This window comes from Phalacrocorax carbo, chromosome 10, assembly GCF_963921805.1.
Source record: "Phalacrocorax carbo chromosome 10, bPhaCar2.1, whole genome shotgun sequence".
Classification (NCBI taxonomy): Eukaryota; Metazoa; Chordata; class Aves; order Suliformes; family Phalacrocoracidae; genus Phalacrocorax; species Phalacrocorax carbo.
In genome coordinates this window covers 20126473-20149617 of record NC_087522.1, presented here as the reverse complement: position 1 = coordinate 20149617, position 23145 = coordinate 20126473, and the positions used below count along the sequence as shown (strand labels likewise).

The 23145-nt window shown below is 44.0% G+C and overlaps 1 protein-coding gene across 6 annotated transcripts in view; it reads right to left on the bottom strand.

The window, feature by feature from the left end:
* Positions 1-23145, bottom strand: part of SMOC1 (SPARC related modular calcium binding 1) — a 135240-nt gene that overhangs the window by 15814 nt on the left and 96281 nt on the right. For all 6 annotated transcript variants that reach the window (XM_064462340.1, XM_064462342.1, XM_064462344.1 and 3 more), the window contains 3 exons: positions 10393-10585; positions 9407-9489; positions 5734-5839 (listed from right to left, as the gene is read on the bottom strand). In XM_064462340.1, coding sequence (XP_064318410.1) covers positions 5734-5839; positions 9407-9489; positions 10393-10585 — 382 coding nt within the window. The remainder of the gene's footprint in view (positions 1-5733; positions 5840-9406; positions 9490-10392; positions 10586-23145) is intronic.

Below are 23145 nucleotides of genomic sequence, written 5' to 3'. Positions count from 1 at the left end.
GAGAGAGAATATGCCAAATATCAAATAGACAGCTTGCATTCGCACTTTGCATGCAGCCTGTATCCTTTCCAGCCCTTGAGGCCCCTTGCAAGAAAAAGCAGGAGTTAACTCAGTGGGAAGGAGCAGGGAAGAATGGGAGGTATATAGGGTAAAGTATACAAGAGCAGCAAGCGTCAGACATTACTTGCATGCTGACCCATGTACAGCATGCCATCACATTAACCTCCATAGAACTGTGCTGTCAAAGTGTAATAGGCCCCACTAAATTTCACTGAGTAAACTGAAGCCCATTCCTACCAAAGCTGATCCTATGCTCCCTGAGCACTTGCAGCCCCACTGCATCCCGCTGCACAGACCCACAGTACTGTTGCAGGGACAGAAAATCCTAATACAAAATACCGCTTTGAAAGAAAGCAAGGTTGCAACCTCCAAAGATTACCCACTTGAAGACCTTTAGAAAATCAATGATTTTGTAATACAAACTTTATGTAGAAACAATAGCAGCTGAGGCAGGGGGGGAAAGAGGAGTAAGACAGGCCTAACATCACCTAACTCTGGACTGCAAGCAGAGACTATAAACCACAGGGAGCTATTCCAGGATGAAAGAACACTGATGGACAAGAAGCTGCCAGCAGAAGCAAGAGTAGGAGAAAAATTAGTCCAGCTTCCACTCCTAACACACAAGGTCTGTTTATGGTCAGGGTGTCTACAGGAGAGAAGTTCCTGTGACTTGAAAATATTTTGCAAGGAGGTATACTGTTGTCGCTGAATGAAGGACGGATGTCAGCAAAGCTGAAGAATGATGGGACCTACCCTGCCAGTCAACACCCATGGCAGCATTCACGATGTCCACCACAGTGCCTGGGGGAGTGGTGGAAAGCAATAAGGGTTTAACAATCTGAGGTAAAATTTGGAATTGTTCTTACTCTGCATCCACTTCTTACTCTCCTTTTCTTGTTCTTTGCGGTTGTCTATCCTAAAGTTAAAAGCTGTAATGGTGGAACATGTCTTGAATCAAAGAGGATTACTCTAATAGAATTGCAAGAGGATCGTGTATTTGTTTTATTATTCTCCCTTTCCTGTAGCCAAAGAATCAAGAAGCCAACAAAAAACTAAGCTGTGTTCAGACTAAACAGAAGGGTACTACACAGTCCAAATTAATTACAGGGAATGTGTAATTCCTCTACAGTTAAAACTTAAGTTATCTTCCTGTTACAGGCCCAATTTCTTCCTCTCCTCTGGCTAAGTTGTGTACGAAACATCATTCTGAACACAACTTTTCTGAATATTGTGGGATAAATTATTTAGAAGGTTTAAAAATCACCTCCCTTCACTCCTCATTGACTGTTCAAAGATCCTCCTCTTACATGAACTCTCCTGTACCTTTAATTAGGCTAGGATTTCCATAGGAGCACAAAAAGAAGTTGGTATCCAACTTCAATTGAAATGCAATAGGAGTTGAGCCTTAACTTCCTTGCACTGTTTGAAAGCGTCAATTTTTATTAGAACATGGCTCAGCTTCAGAACCGAGATGTGCTGAGCTGTGCTTGCCTGCTTCAAACTGCTCAACTAGAGCACAAAAGGGAACTGTGGGGGCAGTTTTCTGAAGTACTTTTTAGGGCCATTACATGGGGAATAATCGGCAACTTAAAATGAAGGGCCACAGCTGCTGTGTTACATGATAAGGGTAGCTGTTGTAAACTGTCCTTTTAACCCAAAATGCCACAAGACATTAATATTTTTGCTGATATTTTAGCAAGCCATAGTGCCCACATCTTGGCAACTAGAACTCATTTCTGAATTGGCAGGGATCGAAAAGAGTTTCTCAGATCAGGGAAACCCAGGCTGGGATGCCCTTTGGTTTATTTTAGTTTAGGCCCTGTGTGATATGAATATGTCCATATTAGAAAATAGACTAAAATGTACTAAATCAATGTCTAAATTTTTAAAAGTGCTGCTCCTATTATATAGGATTTATACATGAACAATTTCAACCATGCGTCTTTTTGAAAAGGATACCAAACACCGGTTAATAAACCAATTTCCTACAAGCGCTCCCTTAATTACTTTGAAAACATATAGTAACAAGATGTGCCTTGGAGTTATTACATAAACTTAAAATTAAGAATGAATTTTACCAGAGATTTTCTGTTTCAAAAGTCTAAATGAAGTCTACTTGGCTATTTTGCTGTAATATAAACCAGGGCCACAAGGAAGGGAAGTTCTCATCTCATTTACATTATTGTAAAGCAAGAGTAACTCAATTAAAGTCAATAGCTTTGAACTTGCTTAAACGAGACAAGACCTATAAGGGATTACAAGGTTGTTTTAAGCATGCCCAATAAAAAAAAAAGTCTTATCAGGTTTTACTTACATGGCCTGCAGCAATTCAAGTTGTACAGCCTTACTTTGCTGCTACTAGACTATTTTTGTGTGTGCCAAGTATAAAGTGTGCAGTTTAGCACAGCCCTATGTAGTATTTTAAATGCAGATCTCTATCATTTCTCCCCATGCTCCTCCTTCCCCCCACCAAAAAAGCTAATAGACATTAACTGCAAAGCCAGATAGCTTTGCAGCTTAGAGAGGTAAAGTCTTCAAGATGAAGACACTCAGCAAATGCAAGAAGTTTTCACTCAACATATCCAGATTCAGACTGAAGGCCAGAGGGTCATCTAATCTGATTTCCTGTATATCATACTTGCAGAATGTGAATCAAATTACTCTTCGTGCCATAACTTGGGTTTGACTAAAGCAAGTCTTTCTGAAAGGCATCAGGCCTAAGATGAAAGCCTTAGAGAGAGGGAATCTGTCACCTCCCTCATGACTTCATTCTGCCTTAAAATTGCCCTTGCTTTAAAGACATTTTGATCATAAGGTTTGTTTATATTCAGCTAATCATGTTCTTCCCCACTAGACTAAAGAGCCTGCAGAGCTTTTGTCCCTATGGAGATACTCAGATTATACAAAATCATCTTTCAATCTTTTTTTTTTTTTTTCTTTCTTCTAATACCCTAAGGAAGGCTGAGCTCTGTAAGACTCACTGTTAGGCTCGTTCAGCCCTTGACACTTTGGAAAGGCTCTTCTCTGCATTTGGTCCCATATTTTAATACTGATACTAAAGATGCATATTGTATGCTAGAATCACGTCTCTACTGCCACGGAGAAAGAGGACTACTCCCCCTTCTTCCCTAAAAATCCTCCTTGCTGCTTCTCTGATTGACTAAAATACACAGGACAATATATGAGGCTAACTGACATGGGTGTATGGCTTGCTGTTTCCTTGGCCTGCCCTCTGCAACAAGCATAAGTTTTGCTGGTGATATGTTAAAAATTTACCTTAGATCATTGGATGCATTGTTCAAACTCTAAAAAAGGCCCAGGAGGATGAAATGCTGAACACTGTAAAGGAACAGAAAGAGGGAGGCTACAGAGAGGAACCCGTGCATGTTCAAATACAGAACCTGTTCTGCCTTCATTATGGCAAAGATGAGAAGAGCTTGCAATAAGTGAGGCTTGCCTCAAAAATAAGAAAACTGACATTAAGACATTAAAACTGACATGACTGACATTAAGAAAAATCAGCCAGATCTCTAGCTTTTCTTTTCAACATTACCTTCTCAGCAAACCTGGGCCAGGGAGATACAGGATAAGCACTGTCATAAATCCAGTATTTTGTTAGTTGCTAAGGCTGGAAATTATAACGCTATAGGTAAAATATCCCTTTGTCTTGGAAAAGAGCTTTCACTTCAAGTGCCAAAGTCAGGTTAGGTAATCCAGACATTTTCAGATATTCCTGAAGAGAGGACTCAGGACATTCTTCCCCTTGGGAAACTTAGAAAGCAGGACTCATTGCACAGAGACAGCTTCCCAACTCTGAAACCTTCTATGAAATGAAAGCTGTACTGATTAAATCTTTATATAAGTACCAAAAATTCCTCAAAATGCCTTTTGGTTTGTTTTTTTTTTTTCCAAATAAAAGGTCCTATCATGGTATGGTGGGATGGAAAAGCTTGTTGCATGTTCTTTGGGGTATGCGCTTAGCCCAGCTGATGCACATTGAAGTTCATGCCAGAGCAGTTTCCTGAATTTAATTGTGGCTGTGGGCAGGCAGAGTATTTGGGTGGTAGCAGTCTTTCACCTTACAAAGAACAGCCTGCTAAAAGATCTCTTTTTCCCCTTGCAACTGGGGTGCCAACACTGGAGATGAAAATAAATCAACATGACGACTGTGTGAAGAGCTGGGCAGTGAAAAATTCTACCAGAAAGGCCTCTATTGAAAACTGAGAAATACACAAAGCTTGGGGAACATTAGGAAGCAAGCCTGCTGGTTTATAGAAGTGCAGTGGGGGCATACATCTCTGGTCTCTACAACATTGGTTTATATTAAGCTTTATTTTAAGAGTGATGATTACATTGGCTGGGTTTCAGTCCCTGTGCCAAAGATGCCAAATAAATATCAAATACTCTCTAGGGCTTCCCACCACCCGTACCCACTGTATTTGAACCATGCAAATTAGACAGAATTGACATTGGAATGCTTATAGCTGGGAGAGAACAGCATATTTCCCATCCTTGGGGCATTTTTCATCTTGTTTATATGAATACAGACATGCTAGGCATATACTGCTAATTCAATGGGTTACAGAACATTCAGCGTGCAGGCACTCAGCCACTAGCCTGATTTGTAAGGTCCAAATGTGAAGTTAAAACCTTATGTGTTCACAAGCAACCCATACTGAAACCAGGAGGCGGAAAGGTGCCACCCAGGAAGTTTTTGTCTTGAGTAGTTAAAAGACGGCACTGCTTCCTTCGACATTTTGAAGAGGAAAGCAGGGGGATCAACATCACGCCCAATACATTGGAGCAATACCCATGGAAGTAACACATGCACAGAGGCACCTCCTTTACCTCTACGCCCCTATGAACACTATGAATGCACAGTATTCATTGTGGCATCCCCATGCTAAACTAGCACTGACTCCTTTTAAAGTCAGGGGCATCCAGAAGCATAGCAGCCTTGCTGAAATAAGGCAATCTAGCGCTTCTTTTAAATCCATCACAGTCCATTCTCAACAGCCTGTCCTGCTGCAGCATTGCAGCTGCTGCACTAAGGGGATTTGCTGTTATCAAGCAGAAGGGGGAGACAAGACCTCAGCTTTTCTCCAGTTCCCCAGAAACGCAGGCTTCTGCCCACCTCTTGCAACAGGCCTGACCTGCTGCTTCTTCCAAGACAGGGATGAACAGACAGCCAGTCAGAGGGGAGGGCCATGAAAAACAGCTCCTCTCCTCATCAACAGGCTGGGCTCCCGCCCCACAGCAAAACCACAGCACTGGTACTGCCAAGAATTCGGTCCACATTCTTCACTCCCCATTGTAGCCACTAGGCCACACGGTCTCCTTCAATCCATTTGCATTTTATTAGGACTTTCATGCACCAGAGGACAAAAGAACAAGCCACTTCCTCCCACTGAGCTCTCATTTCACACTTCAAATGGGCTATACTAACCTTTATGGTGGAGCAGCTGCCAGGGAGGAGGGGCAGGAGGATGCAGGCAGGGCTAGGATGACAGGACAGAGCAGTGTCTGAAGATGCAGCCTCAGCTCCTCTCCCAGTAACCCAGAGGAACCCAAATCAGCACAGAGCAGCACCTTTCCCTCCCGCCCCCACCTCAGGGGCACCCAGAGCTCTGCAGCCACCTTGGTGGTGTTCAGCCCAAGTGCTTTTCGACTCACCTCCCACCCCCAGTAGGTGCTGCTGAGTTAATAGCTTGTACCATGTCCGTAGTCAGAGCATCAAGTAAGCTGGTAATAAATTCAACTTTCTTCCCTTCTGGGCAGCCTGCAGAAAGAAAAGAGGAGGTTTAATGAAAGAACACACAGGATTGGTCTCCTACTGCAGTTCAGCAAGGATCAGCCAGGACCTCCTTTGTTTGTAACATGGCAGCCATCATCAATCCCTAAGGAAAGGCAGAAGAACCCCTCAGTGAGTTTCTCCGCATGGCAATTTGTCCTGCAGCTTTTGTCCAGGCACACACAGGGTCACCAACAATATCTGGCAGGAAGACCATGTGGTTAGCTTTATGGCCTCTCCCAGTTCCCTACCAGCACAACCACAGGGATGTGCTGGAAGTGCCTGGCAGACAGCGCTCCCACGGTGACACTTGCAGAGAAGTTTATAAAACAACTCATTACCTCCTGGGTCATCTTCCTCTGCAAAAATGGCTGTTCTGAGGCCCTAACTGACAGCATAAAGCCTCCCAAAGCACAGCCCAAAGAGAGCGCAGCTGCCTGCACTCTCCTCTTCAGGCACAGAGAACATTGCCTGCCAGCAGCTACTACAATAATTCAGTTCTTTGCATGATCACACTGCATGGGAAATAAGTCAGTCTAAGTCAACACATGGTAATCTGCCCCAGTCAATGCTTGCTTAAGCAGGACAAAGTGTGCTGAAGATGAGCTTGGTAACCATTTCCATTTCTTAGTCCTGAGGCCATCTAGCTCCCCACCATCACAATCAGAGACTGACAGAGCCTCCTATCCTTAACAGTGCCAGCCTGTTATGAGATAGCTGAGATGAAATTCTCCATCTCCTCACCTTTATGAGGCAATCTATGCTGTTTCCCTGCTTCTTAAAAGGAGCAAAAGCACACTTTACTACCACGTTAATACTGTAACAACTGCTCTAGCCTACACCATCTCCAAAACCACTGTCCAAAACCCATCATCTCCCATCCTACTGTCTTCTCTTGATGTGAGAGAGGAGCCATCACCAAATCCCTTACCTTTTCTTTTTCCCAGAACAACATTCACTACCAATTAGTCTGCTGATTAAGGCAGCAGACATCAGAAAAACAGCCTCCCCTAGCAACATATAGCAGTGTCAACACTTTCTGCTTTTCCTGGACAAGCAGAGAAGCATGTATACCCCAAACAGAGCACCAGAAACTTACTGTAATCCCTCGACAACTGAAAGCAGCTTGCAAATTGATCTGATAAAACTCCCTCCTTTGCAGTATTACAGACTCTTTTCTCTGCAATAGCTAACCAACAGTCCCTTGCCTGTCTCCATATTATGTGCATTACACACACGCACACCCCTCAGCACTCATTTGGCACATGGTCCAGAAAAATGTCAGCATTGTAATGGGTAAGCTCCTATGGCAGCCAGAGTAGACCACTCACTTAAAGGAGCTTTTTGTTGCAGTAGTGAGAAGGTTGAAAAACCATTTGCTAGAAGGCATCTCCCTGGGGCCTCAGCAGCTCACCGTCTACAGGAATTAGCAGCTTGCCATTTGCTATGTGCAAGCAACACTTCCCTTCCTTCTTTCTTTCTTCTAGCCACAGCCACGACACAATTTGTGAAGAGGGTATGTGTAGGTGTGTAAGAATTTGGACTTATGTCTCCCCCACCTTGGCCTCTGCAGGGTCTCTTCACACAGGCCAAGGAGCACACTGCCTGCAGCACCGTGAGTCTGAAGAATGGGCAAACCTCTAGAAGAGCAATAACGTAAGAAGTCCCCCTTACAGAATTGCATGCAAATAGAACAACCAGTCTCAAATTAAAGCGGGGGGGTTTCTTAAAATTCAGTTCTGCTAAGAAATAAGAGTGGAAAAAAGTAAAAAGAAACATCCTCTCTCACCCCCTGCAGTTCTCGCTCAGCAGGGAATTTTTGCATACAAGAGCAGCTAATCAAACAAACCTCAAGTCTGCATCAAAAGATCGTGCAGCACTGCATCTCTCATGCAGACAAACCAGGATCAGATCCTCCATCTCCTAGTCTCTCCAGAGACAAGGGTATTTTCAGTGACAGGAGCCATCATGTCAGCCAGTGCAGCCAAGCACAGAGCTGAAAGTTTACTCAGGCACAGAAAAATGGCTTGAGCTGAGAGGGGAACTCTGGAGTCTGATGCTAGGACCAGACTACTAAGCTACAGAGCACCATGTTTCCTCTTCTGCGTCAAGCAGCTCCTGTCCTTTTGTCCAGCTGCAGTACAGACGCAGAGGGAGATGGGAAACGAAACCATTCTCTCTTCCTGAGAGATCAGAAAGAAAGTCTGAAAGAAAAAGACCAAGAGGAAAGGATTTTCACAGAGGAGTCCTGGAGAGGCAGGGGGAAGTGCAGGGAGAGGCAGTAAAACAAGGGGAGAAGGGGATGGGGAAGAAAGGAAGTAAGGTTATTCAATTTTAGCATGATTTCCTAAGGAAATGAGCCTTAATGCAATCATTTAGCTGGTTTCCCTCCTCTACCCCGCAAAGTTATACTTGAACCCATTGGCCAGTTTCATTCGAATGTGAGAGGGAAGCAGATAGGAAATTTCTCCATGACCTGTGAAAATGAGGAGTTGCATAGAGGAGAACCCTGCTGAGGGCAGAGTAGCTAAGCAGAAAGCTAGAGGCCTGAGGTCAGGAGCCAGCAGAAGGAGAATTAGGAGACACAGAAGGCAAATCTGGAACAAATCTAATTTCCTCTGCTAACCTGCTCACTTTTTGCTAGCCCTAGAAAGGGCCAGGAGAAAATGAAGTGGATCCAGAGCTATCAGCAATTTCTGCAGAGTTCTTGGTCTCGACCACTCCCTCATGGTGGAGAGGGATCCACTGTAACTTCTGTTTTCAAGCAGACAGTCCCCACCCAGGACAGCAATGCCTGACCTGTCAGTGGGAGCCCCTCACTCTGCTCCTTAGAAAGGCAGCAGGAAGGAAAAAACAGAGCACAGGCAGGTAGGATAGCATTTTTAAGAGCTGCACAGACACCTGTGCCCAACACATCTTCCTCACAGAAACAAGGTAGGGAAACAGTAACTTATGACTTCTCACTCTGGTAAGAGGGGAAAGCAGAATATAAAACAAGCAGCAATGGGAGATAAAGTGGGTCCCAGGCAGAAAATGAGCAATAAAGTCCAGCTAAGTGATGAGCCAGCATTAGTTAAGGGACCTCAGTGCACCAGGAACGCTGCCCTGCCTGGTCTGTGCCGTGTCAGGGAGCCAGCTGGTCCGCTGACAATTGCTAGCTGTGTTCTTTTTCATTGCTCAGGGACACAAAGCTGCTGAAAAGCCTTGTTAAATGGAAAGGATCCTGTCCCTGCCAGGCTTTGAAGAACATTCAATGCTGTGCCCATTCTTCCACCAGGGGACCTCCAGGCATCCAGGTTTCCTTCCTGAAAATTCTGATCCCAGACATGTTTTCAAAGGGCATACAGGCAATAAACAGGCCCCCAGAACACTCCCAGCCTTTTCAGGTTCACTGATGAAGATGGAGTTGATCCAAAATAACACAGAATAAAACCCATGGTAAAACATGCACGGTGAGGGAAATCCCCCATTTCTTCTTCAATATTCTTGGCCTCTTAAGAGCCCCAAGGTGAGACAAGGGAAGAAGGCAGAGACAGGATTTTGTTCCTCTCTGACCTGGAAGTTCTCTGTCCTTGAATGGATCATCAATCTCTGTGCTCTTCGATCTGGCATCGCTTTCACACACTGGGGTCTCATAGCTGAAAAAGGAGAACAGCAGATGCTAAACTATGTGATATACCTTTAGTGTCATCAGACGGTTGCTAAGGGGTTGCGTCATCTTTGCTTACTGCAGGGGAAACCAATAAACCTGCAGAAGAAATATTGTTCTCAAGCATTTGTCTGCTTATGGACAGTCAGCAACAGCAGGAGAAATAGAGAGAAGGAAGAGCATACTCTGAAGTCCAGAACCAGCTACCAACCCAAACCTACAAACAGCACAAGGCCCTCTTCCAACTCTTGTGGGCACAGGCTGAACTGCTTTTTTCAAAGCTGTCCATGCTCTGCAGAATCACTGCCATCTAGCACAGTTTAGGTCCCAACTCCTACTGGCCTGTTTTTATAACTTGCCAGACCCACAGTTTGCTTCCAAACCCCAAGTGAGAAAAGATTCCCCATGTAGTTCTAAGATACAGAGTAACTTAAAGAAAAAGATCTATCACTGGCTTAAAATCTATCAATGCACAACCAAGCAGTCTTCTAGTCTTCTAAATCTGTACTGGGCAGGATCCAAGTGGCTGTAACATGGAAGTATAAAGCAGAGCATAATGCAAAGCCACTTCTCTTTTCACTGCTCATGTTCCCGATCTGTATTATTGAGCAAAGTGCTGCTTCCTGTTACCACCCAAAAGCTGCAAGCCAGAGGAAAAAAAAGGCTGCTTTGCATGAATATTTAACACAGAATAAAGTAAGGGCAGCAGTTACTATGCACCAGCTCCTACAGAGAGGGAGCTGCACAGTACCATTCAATAGGGAACATCACATACGGCATTGCTAGCTCTAAGGAAGGCAGTACAGAGCTGACTGCTATAGAAGTAAGAACTTGTCTGATATAGCAACAGTATTTTTTTTATATCTCATCTCACCAAGCTTATAGCTCTTACCGAGTGGAAGTACCAGGCAGGGGGCGTCCCGTGTCCACCAGGACACACCAGCAGTACCCAGTCGACTGGTGGCATTGCACTGGTTTGTAGAGCCCTCCAGGAGCACACTCCGGGATGACGATACCCTCACGGGGGTTCTGCCTGGCCTCCTCCAGGGCGCTCTGCCTTTCCTGGTCGCAGGAGTGAACTTTCTCTGGAAGACGGGAGGGAGGTTGGAGGGGGTGGAGAAAAAAAGTCAAATCAAGATCACCTTCCTCAGCTCAGCAGGATATGGGTATCCTTCACATCAGGAGAGCTTTGCGTCTGTTTCCTTCTCAGCAAACACCGGTACATCTACAACCCTAGGGACTCAGGGACTTCTGGGTCGAGAGCTTCCTCCTACATTTAGCTGTGACACAACAAGATTATGGATTATAGGCACTGTCAAGTGCCCACCCAGCAAGCCAGGAACAGCAGGAAAAACTGTTCCTGCTCACCTGGGTTTTGGAACAGAGCTATCAGATAACAATAATTCACCATTCCTGCAGCCACAGGGTAAGCATTTCCTAGATGATGGTTTCACAGACTGAGATATCCTAAATTGTGACATGTATTTTCCAGTTAAACAAAGGAGGCAAACACCCTACCCTGCCCTGCCCCACCCCACCATCTCATTCTCCAGACTGCAACACACTCTTCCCTCTCAATAGCATCTCTCCAACACAACCCCAGGAGGAACAGAAGGTTATGTTCTAACACTGCCTTATCCAGTGCAGAGAGCACCTGCACACACCATGGCAGGGAACAGAATGGGATACCCCATTCTATCAACACTGCCATCACCCCTCCAGCACAATCCATCATTGTCCTCACCTGAAAAACAGAGGGCACCCAATATTGCTTCCTACCAAGGGGTAGGTAGGACCCTGTCCCTTAACAGCTTATTACACAGAAAAGGTTATTTCCAAAGCCATTGTCAACCAGAGAACATGAGTACACAGATGGCATGCACCAAAGAACAGAAAGAAGCCCAGAAGTGGCTTCTGCAGCCAGCCTAGCACCTTTGGCCCTAACGCTGCCTCTTCGACCGCTGCCTGCAGAGGAGGGAGGGATGCACGGAGAGGTGTCAGGCTGCTGCCTCTTACATGGACCAGCCGTTAAAAAGGGAAGAGATGTAGAGTACCCATGGAATGTTACGACCTGTTTGGCTTAACAGCCAGAAGTTCTTAATTACAAGTCTTCAAACATTCTGACCTTTTGAGGAGTAGGAAAATCGTTTCAACTTTGGAAACCACTGAAGGTGTCACAGAGAGGAAAAAAAACCATGTATGTAGGACAGAAAGCAGCCAAGGCAGCTGATCACAGGATTTAAAACATATCTAAGTCTAGGGTAAAAAAAAAAAAACCAATAAAACTCTTAACTTTTATCCTTAGGAGAGTGACAAAAACCAAAAGACGGAACAGTTGTTCTCTCCTTCCCTAGCTTTCCTCCCCCTTGCAGTTTACTCTGTTTTTTTTTCTTTTCTTTTTATAAACAAGCCACAACATCTGAAATTCTTTGCCACAGTCAAGAATCCCCTCAAGCTTTCAATACATAAAATGCTCTAACACTGACAGGCAATGACACCACAGGTTCATCCCAAACCTGCAGATGTTAGCACAGTCAGCCAGCAGACATGGCTTGACCTCAGCATCCTGCCCGCGGGACAGGCTCAGCACACGACTAACACACACTTGATGTTTCTGTGTTATTTTGCCCACCTGTCTGTACCCCATGGGTTACATCCTATATATTGGTGATAAATTCTGGTGCGGAAAGTAATATTTGTTCTGTATTTGGGGATCAAAAGGGCTGCTGATTCACAACTAGAATTCCTCAGCTTCGTTGCAGCAGGTACAACACAAAAATCTCCAGCAGGTCTGCACAGCATCACCTGAGTACAGCATGCTTTGGGTACCAGAAGCACTTCTACTGGTTTCTAATTGAACTGTAGCAGCCAAAGAGTCTGAGAGACCCAGAATGGTCTCCCTCTCAGTATTTCAGAACTCTGTTAAGGCTGGGAATGTGAAGGGCACCTGAACTTTGCCACACACAAATCCACACAACCAAAACACAGAATAAAAACTTTTAAGTGTCAGCAAGTCTGACTCAAGCAGAGAGAAACTTGATCGGGAAGGAGCAGGAGGGGATAAAGTCAACAAAAACTGAAAGGGAGCTCAAGTCTCAGCTGATATTTAAGCTGACTTCACTTTGCTGACAGATTTCACATCTGAAAAAAAGGCCCCGTGACTGTTCCCAAGCTGTATGTGGACAGAGAAGTCATTGAGCGAGAGGCCTGCAGGCTCCTTAACAAACCACTTACATCATGAGGGGCCCCCACTTGCCCATGGTCTGCTGACAGCAGTTCACACCTTGGCCCTCAGGTGAGAAGGATCATTCATGCAGCTTGGGGAAGTAAGAACAGGTAGAATTCCCTATCATTATTTTACATAAAAAGCAAAAGAAAAAAAACCCATCTGCTGAAGAGAACTACATTCCAGGAATTTTTCTATCTAAATCCCCAAAGCTTCCTGAGTGCACAAAGTCAAACTAAGATCTCTCAAGTCCTTTGAGTCTTGCAAAACTAGCATTAAAATGTCTCTCAAAAAAATAAAGTGGGCTTTTTTTTGTGTGTCAGGACAAAAAAAGGTGCCACTTATTGAAACCAATAAATGAGTTAGTATCTTATTTTACATACATTTGCAGTTAGGTATGCAAATTACGCAGAATAAATGTACACGCTTACACACACGTTTGTACTATGCCATAAAAATGGCAAAAAATTCTCTGCACATATTAAAAGAAATCTGTGGGAATTGAATAGTCATGGCATTTACTACCAGGATACAGAACTAATTGGTAGTCACTTGCATCTGAAGGGTGTTTAAAGACTGAGTAAAACTAACCTTACAGATTTTCTTCAGCTGACAACAAATAGATGCAATGATGCAAAATCCGCCATTGTCACCAGTATTCAGCGGCCCATTATTAGCAATGATAGCAGTACAATGAAATGGCAGGAAGATCAGATTTTTCTCATTTCTAGCATACATCTAGAAGTAGCCGCTATGATGAAAGTCCCATCTGTTCCCTTACATGCTGAAGAACATAAAACAGACATACTGGGGCAAACCAAAGCCCAACTTGTTTCTTTCACATCCAGCAATGGCCAAAAGCAGATGCTTAGAGGAGAGCAGAGGAACAGGAGGAGCGTACACTTCTTTCCCCTACGTATTTCATGTCTCAACCAGTTGCGGATCAGAAACTTGCAGAGACGGGGTTTGTATTTAGCAAGTAGCAATGGTTTTTCCCTCCCACCAGTTTGCCATGTCTCCCCTCAAACTTTTATTGACTATGACATCCCGCAGCTAGTTCTGTGGCTTGGTTACAAGTTGTGTGTGAAACAAAACACACCTTTTGGTTTGATCTAACCCTAGCTACAACTAGTTTTGTTTGCTGACCCTAGTTCTTCTGGAGGATGAAGCAACAAACAGCTTGCAGTCACTCCCTCCCTGCCTCTCGCTGCTTTACAGATTTCTTCATCTCTTCTACACGCTTAAGAGTCCCAGCTGACCCAGTTGTTCCTTCTCTGAACACTTTCCAGACCCACCATACCTTCCCTGAGCTAGATGGGATCAGGATAGCAAACACATTGACACTAAATAGAGGCTCTGACAACAGCCCTGTGGAAAAGTTCCTTCAGTGACATCTGTCTACTAAGGCAGAAGAAAGTATTAACTAGTCCTAGCCCCTGGAGAGACTCTTTCCTCCAGGCTACCACTCTAACAGCACTTAATTCCCTTAAAAAAAAAAAAGTATTACTATTAACAGTAGGGGTATATTTCAACAGCCAGCAAAATCAGCTGAGAAATCCACACCATCAGCTTCCCTAGTACAGGACTTGGCATGAACTGCATATGCTGTCACCCTGAAAGATAGTCTCATTGGTAATAAAGGGACCATCAAATGCTATCCCAGCTCCAGGACACTGAAGTCAGCCTGTTCCAGTCAGACTGCTTACTGGAAATTTTGCCGTTGTTGCCAAGGCCAAGTTTATGGAAGACAGTGAAAGCCTATAGCCAAGCTAGATGTTTTAAAGCCAGCTATGAAATTATGCTGTCATCTTAGAAAGCAGCATATATTTATTATACATGCAGGATACTTAAAAACCTATTCCCTGTTTGAGTTAGTGGGGGTGCAGGCACAGAAAGATAAAAGGTTTGTTTTCTTTCTTTCTTCCCTTTCTTCCTTCCCTTTCTTTCTTTCCCTATATTACACATTTAGAGAAAGAAGAACATTGAAGCTAGCAAGTCAGTAGGACAAAAACAGCCTTCCCAGGACCAACAGTAATATTGCACCCCCTGTTTTTTATTTTTTTAAAAAAAAAAAGCACTGTCACATTCCCCTGTTTTCTGCCACCTCTGCTTTGACTTAAGACAACCTTCAGCAAAGAAACTGAGTAACACTTGCCAAATCACTGTTGCTGGGGAGCAAAACCTTTGGGAGACAGCAAATCTATATTACAACAAATCCAATGACAGCAAAAAAAGATAGGGAATACATGCACACACACAGAGGAGAATCACTGGCAGAAATATCCATTTCACCTTAACTGCTCAGCTCTAAAATGCTAACTGCTTGTTCCTTCTTACTCTTGACTGCTTCTAACACTCCTTAAAACATTTTTAAAAGTAGTGTCTCTGAAGCCATGAGCTATTGCAGGAAAACTGGACTCGGACATCTGCAGTTGTATGTTATTTATGCAACAATTTTGCTCTAGTAACGGCCTTCTAAGAAATACATTGTCAGCTTCATAAAACAGTCTCTCATTCCTGGTCCCTTAAGTACACACATTCAAAAATACATCTAGTGCTTGCACAATATAAATAAAAATAAAAATGATGGATGAGGTAAGGGACTCATCTGTCTAATAAACTAGATGGTTATTAAAGAGATGGGGTGTTTGTTTACCTTACAAAGCTGATATGAAAGGGTGTCTAGCAGCATCTAACCAAAGGCTTGTGCTTAACAGTTCTCATGCTGTTAGTTCTCACGGCTAGATGCAGCCAACGTGCTGCTCTAGGGACGAGGCAGCCTCCCCCAGCTGCTCTCCTGACAAAAAGCAACTCTCATTGCTATCAAGAGGCAAAGGACCAAGCATCAATCACCAGGGCTGCTAGGATGCTGTGGATGATTAGGGTGGGATATAAGGAATATCTGCCATCCATCCATTCACAGCAGATTATTTTTAAAATATTGCTCTCATGCACCCAATTTCTTTCTTATTAAAAGAAGTGAGAGACTATGACACCAAAACCAACCACCTTGGAGAGATCCCTACACCCCTGAGTGACAGGAGCCTTTCTTCCAAACTGGGCGAAAGACAGGGCCTAACCTCCGCCTGTGCTTCTGCCCAGCCCCAATGAACCTATGTGAATAGCCTAAGCCCAGAGCTCCAGGCTATGCCAGGCAGGGCGGATTTCCTTCTCTTTCCCTCTCTCATTTCTTTTGACCAGAAATTCTGTCTGGACCAGGGAAACTTTTCCCATGGAGTTCCCACAAAAAAAGCTTCAGTTTTAATGAACAAACATTCATCAGAAGGGGAGGAAAAGGTCTTTTACTGAAGGATTCCTGACCAATCCCCATTGTTAGTGCTGTAACAAGGACCTGACTTCAAAATACCATTTAAAAAAAAAAAAAAAAAAAAAAAATCAAACATATGCCTCTCCCAAGTTTGGCTTCTTTTTTTTCTTTTTCTCAACTCCTAGCTTTCCCCTCCATGAGGAACTAGCGCAGCACAGAACGAAAGGCAGCAGGGTGGATGTCTAGTGCCAAGTTTCTGCTGACATCCTGTGCCAACCCAAAAGTGAGGTCTAATTGTCTTTGTGCCTCAGTTTTCCTTTCAGTGAGAGAAAGTGTTTGCCTGTCTCCCAGGGAAGCTTGACTCAAACAGGGCTGATTTCTCATTTTTATTTAGCCTATCTTTACACTACTCTGGCAGAGAAGAAGAGCATGGAACTGGTTATTTTATCACAGCATGTACACCAGTTTAAAGGTGCTTTTATGTTGCATAAGGGAGCTCTGATGCAAACAGGACCCCAGTCTGCTCCAGGAGGACAGATGCTTCATCCCACTACAGGGTTTACAAAAGCTGTGGGCAGAAAGCGCAGCCTCATTCCACAGAGCAAGTTCAGCACAGGTTATATCAGCAGCCTAAATCTGCATCCCCTCCACCTCAGAGGTAAAAGAGAATTTAAAAAGCTTTGGTTATGCACACGCACAAGGGCTGGCAGGACTAGCAACGCAATGAGGTGAATAGGCACTAACTGACCGTTCTCCAAGCTGGGCTGTGGGTGGAGGGAGAGAAACAACCCCTTCTCTGTTTACTAGGAGCACAATAACAGCTGAGCAAATACAGCTCATAGGGATAGCATAAATCTCTCCGCGCCTCTGTTAGTCATCAGCACTGCTACCTCGTCCACCCTGTTCTGTCTGGGACCGTGGTCCTTCCAGGGTATTCTGGATAATGTAAAGGTAAAGATAAAAACAAATCTTGCAGGTGCTCCCAGACTGTACCAGTTGAGTGGTCCTTGCTTTACCGTGGTACTCACTCAATTGCATTTCTCAAGGCATAGGCTACAGAGGAAGCAGAGATTACTACATGTTCCAGTGCTGAACAAGTACAATGCAAAGGTTTAACAGGTGGCTTATAATTTTTCAAAATGCATTGTTCCAAGTGGCTCATTAAACTTCAGCTATCCAGGAACACATTCTTCTGCCATTTTCCTTCTGCTCAAAGTGATAAAGCTGCACTGCCCTCTCATCAGTGCTACGTAATGAGAAGCCTATTCAATATCTACCCTCTAGCTTGAAATAAGGAGGAATGGCTGAAGGAAGCACTGTCCTAGGGATTAGAGTGAACTTGCTGAGGTAGTTTTTGATGCACAACTTGTGCTCACTTTGCAGAACCTGTGGGCATTGGGTGCTGCCCAGCTAGGAAATGAGTCTGCTCCACAGGATTTCCAAACCACACAGGAATACAGCTCCACTTCTTGAAACCTATCAGCTGAAAGCTGCCTGTCTGTACAATTCTAACCCAACTGTCATTCAGGCAGGGCTTGGACTCTTTCTACGACCCCACCTCTCAAGCAGTCACACAGTCCTAGACCTCCTAGAGATGTAGCTATACCAGCTGAAGGATGGCAGAAAGAGAACAATACTTTTTTTTTTTTTATGGCTACAGCACATCGTCCTGGTAAAAAATGCAAATATTGGCATGTTCATACACAATGCATTAGACAGAGCTCTGATTAAGTTCTGGTTCATTAGAGTATATTATAAGTTGCCTTATTCTCACAAGCAAATGAGGAAAATGTAGACTACATACAATTACTAGAAGATAGTTGCCTAACACTGCAGGTTAAGAAAAACATGGTCCAAGAAGAGAGGTCTCAAAAGTTCTCTGTGAAACAGTTCTTCAGGATTGAAAGCAACCATGAGACTTGTCTTGTTTCAAATTAAATGACCAATTTAGCTAGTGGAACATATCATCCAATTTACAGACTGAAATTCAGGAAAGAATTCAAAGTTCTCTTGATAAATGGTTTTAAATCAGCATGAGCACAATTTACAAGTACAAACCATAACAACCAGGAAGGAGAAATCCAGTGTGTGGAGAGGAAATTACTGGCGAGACGGCAAGACTTGGAAAAAAATGGTCAGCTTAGGTAGACCGCAAAAAAACGTCTGCAACTTCATGACACTGCAAACAGCAACAACAAAATCAAAACAGCTAAATCTTGCTGTGGGATGTAGTGACAAGGTCCTCACGTAAGAAACAGGCACTAAGGACTGGTGAGCCTTTAAATCAGTCCTGTGTCCAGCTCTGGGTGCTGCACTTTGAGGGAGAGGTGGACTGTTTGGCAAGAGTGCAGGAGAGAGCAAAGGGAACAGGCAGAGGTCTAGGAAATTTGATCTATGAGAAAAGGCTGAAAGAATTCCATTTGTTTAGTCTAGGGATGATATTCAGGATTCTGAGACATAAAAGCTGTTATGTAAAAAAAGATGGTCATAGATCACTTTTTTCTCCCCCATGGGTAGTTCAAGTAGCAGCCAGCTTACTCGGGGAAAGGAGATTTAGGTTTGATATAAAAAACCCCTGGTGATTAACTGTCCACTCATTGGAAGAGGCAGTGGGATCCCTGTCACTGCATTACAAACAGGTTATACACATCAGAGCTACTGTTAACTGGATACAACCCTGAGTTAAAATGCGAAGGAAAAAGACTATGCAACCTCTTCAAGTCTTCCACTCTCCTCATGGAGACTGAGAAGCTCCAGCAGATCCTAGGTGACTGTGGCAACCTCTTTGCAAACACAACCTAAAATCTTGAAGATATTTGATCTGGTTTAAGTTTCCAGATTTTGGGGTCTGATCTTCCTAATGAACCTGGCTTCCATATTCTGTATGACAGCTGTAGCTGTGCAGTACATTCACAACAACAGTTTCCAGTCTGAGCAGAGAAAACCTGGCACCAAAATGCAGCCCTCTTCAGCTCTTTACATCAGGATGGTTTCTCAGAAGTAGAAAAACTTGCAACTTCAGATGCTGCCCTTGTGATTTTGAGAGGAAGCTACCCAGAGTCTGCATTTTTTTTCCCTAACTCCCCTTTTCCATTTCACATAGTTTCTAAGCACTGTTAGCTTCTCGCATATCTAGCTTTAAGATAAGCCACCTGTCTTTGAACACATTCATTCATTTTCTCTATACTCCTTTCTCACTACACTCTTTCCACACTGAGGAATGCTATTAAACAAAATGAGAAGCCATAGGTGTTTCCACTGTAGCCTTAACATTGTTGGGAAACTATTTTCACTTCCACACCTGTTTTTAATAGTGCCTGGAACAACTAGCACAGAAATTGTTGGAGAACTTGCCTACCCCTACCAGCTGGAGTATATGAACACACAATTTTTACAGTATTATAAGTGTATAATTATAGGACACCGAAGAGGAGGCTTTTGAAAACTATCACAGGCAGGTAAAAAGTATTTCAGACTGGTCTTTCCTAACTAGAGTAACATTCCTTTTTCATGCTACAGCTGGTAAGTAAAGGGGGCGGGGGGAAACAGACAGGTTTATAGTGTGATGAGTCTTTCATGTAATGACAGATCAGCTTTTTCCTGTAGTATTTAGCACTTTATGAGGAGGCAGAGGGAATTGCCTCTGATAGTGCTAGCACTCACTTGGACATTTAGTTTGAGCCAGCTGTCTCTGGGCAAAATGTTCAGGCTTTGGACGTTCAATGACGTAACATACGGGATTCAGACATCAGCCACAGGACAGAGATACTTGCTCCCACTTCATCACTGTCATGAGATGTAGACAGCCCTCTTCCATGCTCTGGCTGGAAAGGCAAGTGAAGGACCACAGAGTAGTAACTACAGCTGAGGTTAGTCTTTTTCCCAGTAGGATTTCTCTGAATTCTCTGAATATTACACAGGCAACAGTCCCTCCAGCTGTGGGACCTCACACATTCTAGGGTCCCAGCTCCAGAGAGAAGCTGCAGCTTTATGCTGCTGGAGCCTGTTCAACAAGCCTAAGATAAGGTGGGAGGCTGATGACACCAGAAGGATCAGACATCCCTGCATTATAACTGGTGAAACCAGAGAAAAGACATTCCACTCACCCAGAGTGAGGATAGCCAGTTTAACACATCTTTCTCCCTCACTTGGTCCAGGAGACTAAATGCTGCCCTACTTTTTAAACATACTCCCATCTCTTTGGATACCCTGGTTCTAAAGATAGGCTGGACAGAGAACCTTCTTTCCTGACTCTTCAGAGACAACTCTTGGGACCTTCTACCAAGAGGTCTTTCCAGCTACTTGCACACCACTTCAACAGCCTGAAAAGCATGCAGTTATGCCCCCCTTAAACTGTACCACAAAATGTACTTGCTAGTTCCCATTGACCACTTATTTTGGTAGTCTGGGAAAATGCAAAAATGAGATGCCCAAAGGGAAATGGAACGTGAGGATGGCAGCTTTTACCCATGCCCCCCCACCTTCCCCACAAATACACACAGGACTTACAACACCGCTTACAGGTCTGTTGACATCAGTTTGAAAGTAAAGAGAACACAGTCGACATACAAGGAGGTTGTAGCGAGGCAGGTGTCAGTCTCTCTTCCCAGGTAGCAAGTGATGGGACAAGAGAAAATGACCTCAAGTTGTGTTGGGGAGGTTTAAATTGCATATTAGGAAAAATTTCTTCACCGAAAGGGTTGTGAAACACTGGAACAGTGCCCAGGGAAGTGGTTGAGTCACCATTCCTGGAGGTATTTAAAAGAAGGGTAGACATGGTGCTTTGGGAGATGGTTTAGTGGTAGACCTGGCAGTGTTAGGTTAATGGTTGGACACTCTGGTCTTAAGGGTCTTTTCCAACCTAAAGGATTCTATGATTCTATGATATTTTCCTCAAATGTCTCAGTGCCACCACTCCACAAGCCCTACTGATATTCCTGCAGGACCTCACACATTTCCACATTTCCTTTCTTACATCTTCAAGACCCACCAAAGTAGAGAACCTTTTCATCTGAAGCCTGACAGCAGAATGAAGCCTTCATGAGTGGGGTAGGATTTTCCAGATGTTCTGGAATGCAGCTTTGCTCACTCACAGCCTTGTGATCTGCGGGTGATACCCACGGCCTCCTTGGACAATGCTGGGGGCAGCAGACACTTTTAGGGATATGCCGATCTGTGTACTGTTGCACTTTCCCCACCCCCACCCCTTCAATTGCCTCCTTGCAAATCACTTGCAAGACCCACCACAGCTTTTGGTTTCAGGAGAAGCCTAGGTCTAAACCTTTTCCAGAGGGAATCTAGGAGCACAGGTCAAGCCGTTACTATGAAATGGCTCCTTCTTATTTGTGGCACCTTAGAAATGCTATAATCTTTCTTGTGAAGTTGAGAACATTTCAAGAAAGGCAGGAAGGTGAGTCAATCCGTGCAGTCCATCTGCAGGCATCAACATACGTCCAAATGGATGTTTGAGGTGCAGATCCACATGCAAGCCTGTGGTGAACACTGCTATTACATAGCAGCAAAGTGCTCCTTGCTGTAAGGAATTATTTCAGCAAATCAGTGCAACCCCTCCAGCATGAACCCGCTTCTGCTAAAAAGCAAAACAAAAACTCCATAACGTTGACTTCTCCACTCTCTGTTTATCCCTGTATGCCCAAGTAATGTCTGGTGCTAGAGCTTATTTCCTTCTCCCTCCAAGTCCTCAGTGCTTTTAAATGCAGGGTTGGCTTTTTTCCCCTTTTATCCCAGCTTCTTATATCTTTGCCCCTCTCCTAGTGCTCCCTGTCCACTTGCCTTAACTAGCAGCTGTAAAGTAGCAGTTATGACTCCATGTCTAGAGTAATTTGTTTTCTTTCTTTGGGGAGAATAAATTGTGGTGTGTGTGTGTGACTGAATTCTTTGGGAATGATTTATCACACAGCACTCGGCGGGGCTTAATTTATTTGCCTAGCTGCATATGGTTTAACACCTATGGTTGCATGCCGACTATTATACAATGTTATTTTTCCCACTTGTATACTTTGCACCTTTTCATAGAGCAGATTAACTGGTCCCCAATGGCATGTTATTTATGACTGTGTTTGCTGGCTGTCTGGGAAGGGTCCTGGTTCTAGATTCTTCCATCCTCCCTGCTTCTGCTCTCCCCTACATGCTCCCTTCTTCACCACACCTGTCACACAGACTGTGAGAGAATCATGCTTGGGCATCACATGTATCACAGCCTCCTCAGAACTTCCAGGAGGGAGGAAGATAGAAAGGCCTCCCAAACAGCACTCAAGACGGCAAGGGGTGGTTGAACCACAGATGAGGTGGAGGGAAAGGAGGGATAAAAAGTAAGGGAGAAGCATCACATTTTGGCTTGCAAGGAAGCAGGAACTCAGTAGAGAAGAACATAGAGATTTGCTGTGAAAATGTAATGGAATTAGTAAGTTTTCATATCATACTCAACAGGAGTTTCTCCTGAGATTGCTGTGTTTGGTATAAAGCCAGAACCTAAATGAAAATGAATTCAAAACTAAACAGACACAAAAAGAAAGGGTGAGAGGACTAATAGAGATCTGAAGATAAATAGTTCTGGCAGGTGATACAGTAAAGTGACAGAGTTTAGACCAATAGTTTTGACAAGTCAGAAGAGCACTGTGTTGGGATGCACTGACTCAAGATGCAGGACAAGAGCCAAGGAAGACACATTAATAGAGGAAGTAGAAAAGGCAAAAGCTTTCTTACTCATTGGTTCCCCCCAGTGAACTCTTGTTCTTGACATCATCACTGACTCTTCTTTTCCCCTTCAGCTTTGGGGAAGATCAAAAGTCACTATTCCCAGGTGTTATGACCAGAGGAGATGGAAGTACCAAAATGTTCACAAAGGAGGACGGCAGTCAGCATTAGGTTGTCATTCCCAGGCACCAAAATTCTCCAATTCCAATGCCACTGTAACATCATATTCAGATGTCACTAAAGCATAATTGTGCCTGGCTATCTCCCTTTCTCAACCTGCTTTACTGCTAAAGTGAGATCAACTTTTGCTTCCACCCATCTCCCCCACTCAGGTGTCCTAACACTAACCAGCCACAGATTTTGGGGAAGAGCCTATGATCCTGTAATAGACATTTGGACAGTAACATTAACACAACTGGCATGGACAGCCAGCC